Consider the following 10,877-nt stretch of genomic DNA (forward strand, 5'->3'; position numbering starts at 1 on the left):
CCATGGTAACAAAAAAGAAAACAGTTACAGAATATACAGAAAAGGAAGTGAGAATTGAAACATGTCAGTATATATATGCTCAATTTGAACATAAATTTCACAATTTATTGTTTCAGTTTAACTTTGACTCCCATAAAGAGAGGATAATATTTGCTGTGCAGGATCAAGCAAGAGAAAGTGCAAACTGTTTTGAAAACTCTATTGCTATACTGATAAAATATAAGGAGGGAGGCAAGAGAGATGAAAAACTCACATCAAGTTTATAGAAGCAGTGGTCAGAGCCAAAAGTCCAAATTTAAGTGGATGGTTTTTGTCTTAACATCAATACCAGAAATGTAAAAACAGCGTGCTTTTGGGTATTTGGGAGCATATACAGAGGCAGGCTCTCAATGAAACAGCTTAAATTATATTTTCCTACTGTTAAGGACTTTGGTCACCCAGTTTATTACCTTTTGAACCAACAGTAAATAATCCTTTGGGATCACGTGACTATTTTTTTTAAAAAAGGGCAAGAAAAAGTTTCTTTTTTTTTTTTTGGTAACAGCCTATGTCAAAACCATAAAAGCTGACAAACCAGTCTTTCTGATACACTTGCCCTATTCACAATGGCAATACTAGTGACAAGAGATTTATTGTTCATTTTGTGCAATCAGGAAACTAAAAGACCAGGTTGTGACCTAAATTATAAATTACACTTTTAATCTTTTGATTGTAATAAAATGTTTTTGGACTGAGCAACTTTCAAAGAAGAGCAATTTTCTCCACCTAAATCCATTCATCCACAAGTTGTGTACTAACTTACTGCAACTGATTTTGCTTTCAACTTATAGATTGTTCACTGAGATTTTTTAACCAGCTTAAAAAAAATCTACACCAATCTACCATTGCTAATAAACTATAATGAGTAAATTACATTTGATGAAGGATCATTAGTAAGTTTGAAAAGATAAGCATTAACATATTTTAGATTTATAATTTAAAATGAAAGTTTTATTCAGTTTATCATTTTTCTTTTTTTTTTTTTTCAGTTTATCATTTTTCTATAGGTATGAATGGTGACATTGCTTGAAAGAACATTATTGGTAAAAGTACAAGAATATTGTTAGCAGCACTATTCATAATGGACTCCTGAGTGTTCATTTACCAGTAGAATGGCCATATATTCATATGAAATACTACACTGTAATGAACTGAATTAAATTATATTCAACAATATGGATGGATTTCAAACACAATGAACAAAAGAATACATGACAGTATTAACCCAAAAACATAAAGTTTAAAAAACAAGCAAGACTGAAATATATTGTTTAGGGATTTATACATGTTAAAACTATAGGGAGGTAAGGCAGCATATGGTAAGGGAAGGGCACAAGATGATGCCTCTAGGATGCTGACAATGTTCTATTGCTGGTAGTTACATAACTGTTTGCTTTTGGGGACTTCCCTGGTGGTTCAGTGGCTAAGACACCATGCTCCCGATACAGGGAATGCAGGTTCAATCCCTGGTCAGGGAACTAGATCCCATGTCTCAACCAAGAGTTCACATGCCGCAATTAAAGACCGTACGTGCTGCAACTAAGACAGCCACATGAGTGTTTAAAACTACTTGTTAAATTTTACATATGTGTTTTAAACAGTTTTTTGGATATGTTGTATTTTATAATTTTTAAAAGTTAAACAATAAAACACACAACTGGATGTCCAGCTCTGGCACTTCTTTAAAACATTTGAGTTTCATTTAAAGGAAATGGGATGCATTTAAATATCTGTGGTTATTCCAGTGAAATTATTACAAACATCCAACTGATGTTCTTTTTCCCTAGAAACTGTCTCTCTTCACTGACTCACTCTTGCTCATCTTCAGAATTCAGATTAAGACTTATCACCTCCCAGAAGTCTTCCCCAGTATCTGTTCTCTTTCCCTCTCCCACCTATTATTTTCCACACCCATCCAAGTTAGGGATCCTCGTTCCCTGTTCCCTCAGTGCTCAGAACATGGTATGCATATTTCTCACTGTACTGCAACAGTCTGCTGACTTTTCTGATCCCTCTCCTAACTTCTCCAGCCACTCTCAGGCCATAGACTATAAATAATCTCAAAAGCTGGGACTATTGTTTTTGTTCTCTTCTAATATTCAGCACTCGACCTATACGAGATACTCAATAGATTTTTGGTGACTAAACGAATGAATGAAAATATATTTCCAGGGGACTTCCTTGGTGGTTCAGCGCAAGGCAAGGGATACCGGTTTGATCCCCTGGGCCAGGAAGATTCCACATGCCCAGGGCAACTAAGCCTGTGCATCACAACTACTGAAGCTTGCATGCCTAGAGGCCTTGTTTAGCAAGAAGAGAAGCCACCACAATAAGACTGCACACTGCAACTAGAGAGTAACCCCTTCCTCCCACCTTCAGGTCTCTGTAACCAGAGAAAGCCCATGCTCAGCAACAAAGACATAGCACAACCAAAAAGAAATAAAAATTTTAAAAAGAAAATACATTTTCATAATACCAGTGAACAACACTTCTTGTCAAATTTTACTCCAGTGACATGAGAAGTACAGTGAAAAGCTTTTATGTCATATTGCATAGTTGTTGTTGTTCAGTCGCTGAGTCACGTCTGACTCTGCGACACCATGGGCTGCAGCATGCTAGGCCTCCCTGTCCCTCACAATCTCCCGGAGTTTGCCCAAGTTCATGTCCACTGAATCAGTGATGCCATCCAACCATTTCATCCTCTGTTGCCCTCTTCTCCCTCTGCCTTCAGTACTTCCCAGCATCAGGATCTTTTCCAGGGTCCAGTCTTCGCATCAGGTGGTCAAATTATTGGAGCTTCAGCTTCAGCATCAGTTCTTCCAATGAGTATTCAGGGTTGATTTCCTTTAGGACCAACTGGTTTGACTCCCTTGCAGTCCAAGGAACTCTCAAGAGTCTTCTCCGGCACCACAGTGTGAAAACATCAATTCTTCGGTGCTCTGCCTTCTTTATGGTTCAACTCTCACGCCTATACCTGACTACTGGAAGGACCGTATAGCCTTGACTACGTGGATCTTTGTTGGCAAGGTGATGTCTTTGCTTTTTAATACACTGTCTAGATTTGTCATAGCTTTTCTTCCAAGAAGCAACTGTCTTGAATTTCATGGCTGCTATCACCATCGCAGTTGATTTTAGAGTGCATATAAGTACTCAATAAAAGGCATTATTAAGATAGAGTTTTGCAAGGAAGGGAAGAGGGTTAAAAAACACTATCCAAATTTAAGATTATGACCAAAAGTCAAAAGCATTAGTAGGTTCATGCTTCTTATAGGTGACTTAGTTATAAAGATTTTCATAAAGGAGAAATTTTAAATATACTAACAACTTAATTAAAGCATTAGCTGTCCATGAGTCAATATTAGTATCTATAAAAAAACTTTTAACAAAGGTGATAATGACAAACAAGATCTTGATTTCAACAGGAAATAAACCTATTTTATTGTGGTCATGCTGGCACTCAAGTTTAATTCTCAGTTAACCTTAGTGTTATTGAACTGAGGAAATATCTAATTTTAATGTATTTGAAAGGTTAGACTCTTCAACATGTATTTAAATTTCCTGATTATTTCACAAGACAATGGAGCTTAATATTTTAAACCAGTCTATGGCAGTTACTCCTCAGAAGAATCTTGAGAAAGTATGACAGTAATATTTCACAAGCAATTTGACTATAAGACCTACTATAATTTCTTTCTAGGCCTATAATTCTTGAAATATTAGTCTCATTATGTTATTTTCTTACAGCTTTTTATAAATATAATTTTAAAAAATTATAGCATTAAGTTCTACACAGAAAATTTAATGGAAGTCTTCAGCAAAAGTTAACTTTGGGATGCAAAGGTTAACATTTCAGAATTTTTTTTTTGACATGTCACAAATGATGTAAAAACATGAAATTACACATATACCAAAGCACATACCAAAGAAAATAGAGCAAAAATATTCTCCAAGTAGACACAAAAATGAAATGGATGCTGCTGTTTTCATTAGGCTGATTCCCTTTTACTTAAAGGAAAGAGTCTACAAGTCTTGCCTGGCACTCAAAATCATTTCTACTCTGATCTGAGTCTAATTTGTCGATTTTGAGAAAACAATGAGATCACTGTTTTCTAAGAATACCACCTCCTTCAGTCATGCTGTTTTGGGTTGTTGTTTTAGCAGCTAAGTTGTATCTGACTGTTTCGCGACCCCATGTACTGTAGCCCACCAGGCTCCTCTGTCCATAGAACTTTCCTGGCAAGAATACTGGAGTGGGTTGCCATTTCCTTCTCCAGGGGATCTTCCCAACCCAGGGATTGAATCCATGTCTCCTGTATTGCAGGCAAATTCTTTACCACTGAGTCACCAGGGAAGTCCATATTTTAGTCATACTGGTACTCAATTATCTCCCAAATTCATCAAGCTCAAGATACCATTGCTAACTCATCCACAAGTCGATGAGTTCCATTCTCTCCATTTATGTAAATCTATGGGCTTCCCGATAGCTTCAGTAGATAAAGAATCTGCCTGCAATGCAGGAGACTTAGGAGTCTGGGTTTGATCCTTGGGTTGGGAAGATCCCCTAGAGAAGGAAGTGGCACTATTCTTGCCTAAGAATCCCATGGACAGAGGAACCTGGCAGGTTACAGTCCAGTGGGTCTTAAAGAGTCAGACAACTAAGCGTACAAGCATAACACCCATTCTTAAAGGTCCAGCTAGTTTCACTGCCTTTTGTTTTTCCCCAAATTATTCCAACCTATGATGATCCTTCCTCCCTCCAACTTCCTCTGCACTTACTGTTCTAACATGGAAAAACTTGGCGTTTTTAAATTGTTGTTTACTTTAAAAATCTTTTGGATTGTGAAATATAACGCACACAGAACACAGTACACAAAAGTGAAATGCTCAATGATTTATCCCTAGGTGAATATCTATGAAATTTTCTCCAAGTAGAGAAACAGAAAACTGTTAGAAAAGCCCCTTTATGCTCTTTTCTAATCACTAACACTTCCTCCTCCTCTACTTCTCACAAAAAGGTAACCACTACCCTAACAAACATGGTAATCCCCTTTTCTGTATAATTTTACCACCTAAATATGCAACCCCAAACACCATAGCTTAGTTTTTTGAAATTTACATACACATAATCATACAATATGTATTCTTTTGTGTCTGGCTTCCTTTACTGAACATTATATGAAAATCATATATGTTTTGTAAGAATGTTCATTTTCATTCTTTACATAAAATATATTTATATATTTTATTCATTTACATTATATATAATTCATATATTTTAATATAATTTATATATTTATGTGTATTTATTAATATATATTATATTATTTATTTATTTATATTCATTTAAGTAAATGAATGATTCATTTTTATCCATTTTGCTGTTGTTGGAGCTTTGTGTAACTTAATTTTTAAAAAGATAAAGATTTTGTTTCCCCAGCTAGAATGCAAGTTTCTTGAGGACAGGGATAATATATTATATTATAATATATATATTATATTATTTTATATTTACCTTACTATCTGTATAATGCTATGCTATGCTTAATTGCTCAGTCGTGTCTGACTCTCTGTGACCCCATGGACTGTAGCCTGCCAGGTTCCTCTGTCCATGGGATTTTCCAGGCAAAAATACTGGAGTGGGTTGCCATTTCCTGCTCCCAAGGATCTTCCCAACCCAGAGATCAAACCGCGTCTCCTGCAGTGGCAGGCAGATTCTTTACCACTAGTGCCACCTGGGAAGCCCTGTATAATGCTAAGCACATTAAATGTTGATTAAATAAATCAACAAGTGGTTTGAGAGATAAGAAAACAAGTTGAGTTGGAAATCAATGTAATATTTTTAGAGCTAGTTATGCGACTGGCATTTTGGAACAACTATTACAACTTTAATAAATCAGAAAGTTTGACTTCTCCTATTTTTGTATGCCTGAGGATTTATCATTTCTCATTCTTTTTGAACCAACCGAAAGCTAAAAACATATCAACTATCTCCCAAAATAAAATTAGAACAATTCAAAAGGTGGATATTATCTACCCATCTTTGTACAGTGTTTTACCAGTTTATCGAACACCTACTATGATCATATCTCTAAACAAGCTTCTTTATTTTTTTATCCTATTTCCTTAAGTTTATATTAACTATTATAAACTCAGAAACACAAGTTTCTGTGTCCAAAAGACAAGTCCAAAGTAAGTTTCGCTACAGAACCGAAGCAAAAATTCTAGTATCTAGGTTCAGCAGGAAATTAATCATTCCTATTCAAAACTAAACCAAACAAAACAGCTTTTCAGATCTAATATGTTGTTCTTTTATAGTCAGTGAATGTTTCTGAGGCACTATGTAAACATCTCAAAATCTTTATACCACCTAATCTTCAGACCTACTCTGACTTTGTCTTAGAGAGTCAGTTTTGCTTTTTCATTTATTTAACTTTTATAAAACTAGAGCCTCACAAACTTTCTCAGCAAATAGGAAAATATACTTCCAGGCAAGATTTTCTGGTATATTTGTGTCTTGACCAAGCACACACGGGCATGTCTCTAGTATTAGCTTTAACAATACACAGGTTATAATGTCTATAATGTCTTGTAATCTTGTTCAAGTTTGTAATTTGACATGACAAAAAAACAGAAGAGGGAAAAGTGATAGAGAAAAAAAATAAAATAGCATAATACAAAGTAAAACAAGTGTATTCTCAAGTTGAGGAGTCAGTGTAGTAAAGAAGAGATATTACTAGATGTATGTAGCCAATTCATTTCTATCTAAGGACAATTATCAAAGTCACATTTAGTATTTTTTAAATATAAAGTAACATTTAAATTTGATGTTTTCAAAACTGAGGGCAATAATAAATATGCCTTTTTGTATTTACCAAAGTCTTCTTGAAAAGGAAGTAAACTGTTTAAAATATTACTTATATATCTTTATAATCTCTTCATAAGGGAAGAAAGTGAAGGGAAAACACAATAATAGTTAAATTACAAATGAAGGATAATGTATACTACTAGTAGAAAAGCCAAAAAAATATTTGATTATATCACAAGACTTGCTATCTTAAAACTAATCTCATTATAAAATAAATGTTCTATTAATAAGGGAAAAATTAGAAAAAAAGAGAAAGATGAAATTAATTTTAAAATATCTTCTAAAATAATCCTCATCAATTGTTGATCATTAACTTCTAAAGATCCACAGAATAGAAGTTATTCTTACTGTACTATAAGAAACCTACCCACTATTTATTTTTGTAAGCAGTTAGCCACACATGTTCCTTGTCTTTTCATTTAAAACTTTTCTCCCTAAATCTCAAGAAGACTTCAATGTGTGTGGGTATTCTTTCTTAGTTTAGTAAGAGGTCATTTCACCATCAATCTCATTTGGAAAACTACACACACTTTACACTGTGTTGTATCTTCTAAAATTTTGGAGTAATTCTGTAATTACACTTCAAGTGATTATACTTCTGGATTTTACCCTCCAAGTATCAGCCATCCTTCCAGACTTCCCCATGCCCCAGATGGCTGAAGCACAATTCTAAGGCCAGTTTAGCATTAATGAAAATATTTTATCAGATACTTCTTAAAAACATCCCAATATTTAAGTCTTTGAGACAGCCAAGCAAACCGAACTGCATTACCTCTTTATCTTTTAGTCCCAGGAGCAATACTTCTTCCATAAGGGTGAGGCGGATATCCTTAGAATCTCCAGTGTCCTCACTGTCTTGATTTCGGTCTTGATTCATGTCTTCCTCACTTTCTACCTTCTTTTCAGAATTCTTCCCTACTTCAGTACGACGGGCCCGGTGAGTTAAGGTGGTCATTCTCACCTGTTTCTGGAAGGGGTGATGAAAAAATATCTATATGTATGCTTATGTAAATAAACATCTAGATATTAACACATACATACTAAAAATGTATACAGATAAGAAATACTTACAAACGTAAGTGAGAAAAGAAGGAAGGAGTAACGACAAGAAAAAATTAGGTAGATAACACAGTATCTTTTCCAAAGTATAACAAGTTGAACTGCACTGGAGGCACTGACAAGAAATCAAATCAGTAATTCCAAAGTCCAGGAGAAATGATACTGTTTTTTAAGCCTGCTGATTTCCTGTGCATAACCTATAACCTAGGAGGGAATGTCCATCATTGTGATTCCTTTCACAAAACGGATTCTCCACAAGTTAAATAATATGGAACAGCAAAAAAATGTGAGCATCCGACTCCAAAGAGCATACAGTAATTTATATATAATTTCTAAAAATATTCAATGATGCACTATAAAACAAAAAAATTAGTTTTAAAAAAATTAAGAAAAACTAAATAGAAATACATGTTCTAATACTTCCTTCCCAAACCCAAATGACTCATTTCATGCAACCACTTTGGAGATCCTCAGTCTAGAGAACACCACTCAGAATATCATGTATAGCATTTCCATATGGCTAAAAACTTTCATCTCTATTCCTAGGCTAATCATCTTGCAAATACATAAACAGGTGACAACAAAAAGTACTGGCAAGAGAATGTTAAAAGATTAGCAAATTCTCAATTACAAAAAAAATCAGCCTTTTTATATCATGCTTTTTATATCAGGTTTTTGGGGTTTTTTTTTAGCCTTTTCATACTGTTCATGGAGTTCATTTGGCCACCTGATGCGAAGAGCTGACTCACTGGAAAAGACTCTGATGGTGGGAAAGATTGAGGGCAAGAGAAGGGGCCACAGAAGATGAGATGGCTGGATGGCATCACTGACTCAACAGATATGAGTTTGAGCAAACTCCAGGAGATGGTGAAGGGCAGGGAAGTGTGGTGTGGTGCGGTTCATGGGATCTCAAAGAATTGGACACGACTGAGGGACTGAACAACAACAGCTGTTTTAAAAATCTACAGTCAAGAAAAATTGCACTATCATGTGTGATAAAATTTAAAGTTAGCATACTTTACATAAACCTAAATGCCAGTTCTTAAGATGAAGTACCATAAGTATTTTAAATCAGCAATTATTGAAAATAATAAGGTCAAAAGAGCACATTCAAGAGCCTCTGTGACTGGATTTCATTCTATCTTCTAGCAATATTTCCCATTACTCCAAATTATGTACTGTTAAGCCATTTCACAAACATGTCATGCCTTCCATTGTACAGGATGGAGTTCTCTCCCCATTCCTTTCCTCTCTAAATTCTACTCATTCTTTGAAGTCTTACTGAGGACCCACTGTAAAGCCTTCAGGGAATCTGCTTTTCCATTACCCTGTGTCCCATGGCTAGGTCTCTCCCTCAGCTGTACTTTCAAACAACTTTATACTTACTTCCTTTAAAGTATTTATTATAGTCTTTCTTTTGATATGGCTGTCTCTCAACTGTAAACTTCTTGAGGGCAGGGATATTGTCTTCTTGGGTTTTTATATTCTCCATAGCAACTAGCACAAATGTCTTTAACGTTGTAACTGCTCAACAAATATATACTGATTAAAACGAATACTCAGAAATGCATGAGAACATTTAAAACATAAATATAACGAAGTGACTTACAAGAGATTCTTTGTTCAAGGCTGTATTTCAAATAATTCTTGGTGGGAAGCAGGAGTAAGAGTGAAAAAAGAAGAGAACCATGAAATAAACGCTTATGGGCGCTAACCCTATCTGGCACTGTGAATAGGGCTTATTTTCTAATCCAATCCAAGAAACTTAGTATCTTCAGGGCAAAAAAAAAAAAGTGGGGATTTTCTTCGAAGAATTAATCATCTCTGGACCAGTTAAAAAGCCTATTAAAAAACAAACAAAAAAACCGATGGCCCCAAAATTAAATATAAACCTCCTTCTCTCCATAAAGTAAAATATTTGGAAGGATTTTTTTGGACGTTAGATATTTCCCCCGTTGCTTACCTGACGTTACTCCTGGGTTACAGCCAAACGCAGGTTGCAGCTTGAGCTCTATTTTATGGGGACATTTGTCCCCACCCCCACCCCCACCCCCTACCCCCGTCCTGCTAGGTGAAAAACTTCTCAGCCACGCAGAGAGAACAAACTTCCTGATCCTTCGATGCAGAGAAGGAATAACACATCAGCTTCCTCAGGATCACTAGGCAACCTACCTTGGTGTTTCTTCATTGGACCAATCAGAAACCTCCAAGGTTGAGTTCAGCCAATTAGAGCTTACGAGGGGAGGCTCTCCCCCCAGCTATTGTGTTGCGCTCCAGACAAACACCACCAAAAGGAGGCAGGTTTGGGTTTAACCTGACAGCTGGTCAATCCAATGAAAGAACCTCGGTAGCGAGAGGAAAGAGGGCTGCGATCCCCACCCCCATTAAACCGGCCAATCAAAGCGTTTAGTGAGCTATCACCAGCTACCGATCTACAAAGGTTTTTGTTGGGCAATCTCAGCGTAGCAGGTGTCTTCTGTAGCAGTGTATACTGGGACAATTAGGTGAGATGAGTTGGGATCCAATAAAGCTAAGAATACATAAACATTTAAAAATTGGTTGTTTTCGGCAATTAGCTTATCCCTAGCTTTCCTCTTCCAGAAAAACCTCATCTGTGTCAATTTGTGGACGTTTATTTGGTTACATTAAACAGGATAGGCACATTTCTACCCCAGCATTCATACTAACATTTTCCATTACTGTTTCTTACTGGCAAGTTCATGGATAATGTGTATTTTTTAGGATATGGCTGCTGAAAATACAAGAGGCAAACAGACTAAGTTTTAAGCCTTCCTTTTCCGGAGCACAAGAAATAGTCAAGTCTAGAACCAGGTCCCAGGTTTCTCACTAAAGGCACAATATCTTTCACACTACCACCCAAAAGTTCTAGGAAGTGTGCTCAACTCTTGAAAGA

At 35.8% G+C, this 10,877-nt stretch overlaps 1 protein-coding gene across 2 annotated transcripts in view; it reads right to left on the bottom strand.

Moving 5' to 3' along the window:
* GOLPH3L (golgi phosphoprotein 3 like) overlaps positions 1-10,132 on the bottom strand; it is a 42,935-nt gene extending 32,803 nt beyond the window's left edge. For both annotated transcript variants that reach the window (XM_043457588.1, XM_043457578.1), the window contains exons 1-2: positions 9,927-10,132; positions 7,677-7,871 (exon numbers count right to left, since the gene is read on the bottom strand). In XM_043457588.1, the coding sequence (XP_043313523.1) occupies positions 7,677-7,859 (183 nt within the window). In that variant the 5' untranslated portion in view covers positions 7,860-7,871; positions 9,927-10,132. The remainder of the gene's footprint in view (positions 1-7,676; positions 7,872-9,926) is intronic.
* Positions 10,133-10,877: the final 745 nt, after the last annotated feature.

This window comes from Cervus canadensis, chromosome 2 (genome assembly GCF_019320065.1).
Source record: "Cervus canadensis isolate Bull #8, Minnesota chromosome 2, ASM1932006v1, whole genome shotgun sequence".
Lineage (NCBI taxonomy): Eukaryota > Metazoa > Chordata > Mammalia > Artiodactyla > Cervidae > Cervus > Cervus canadensis.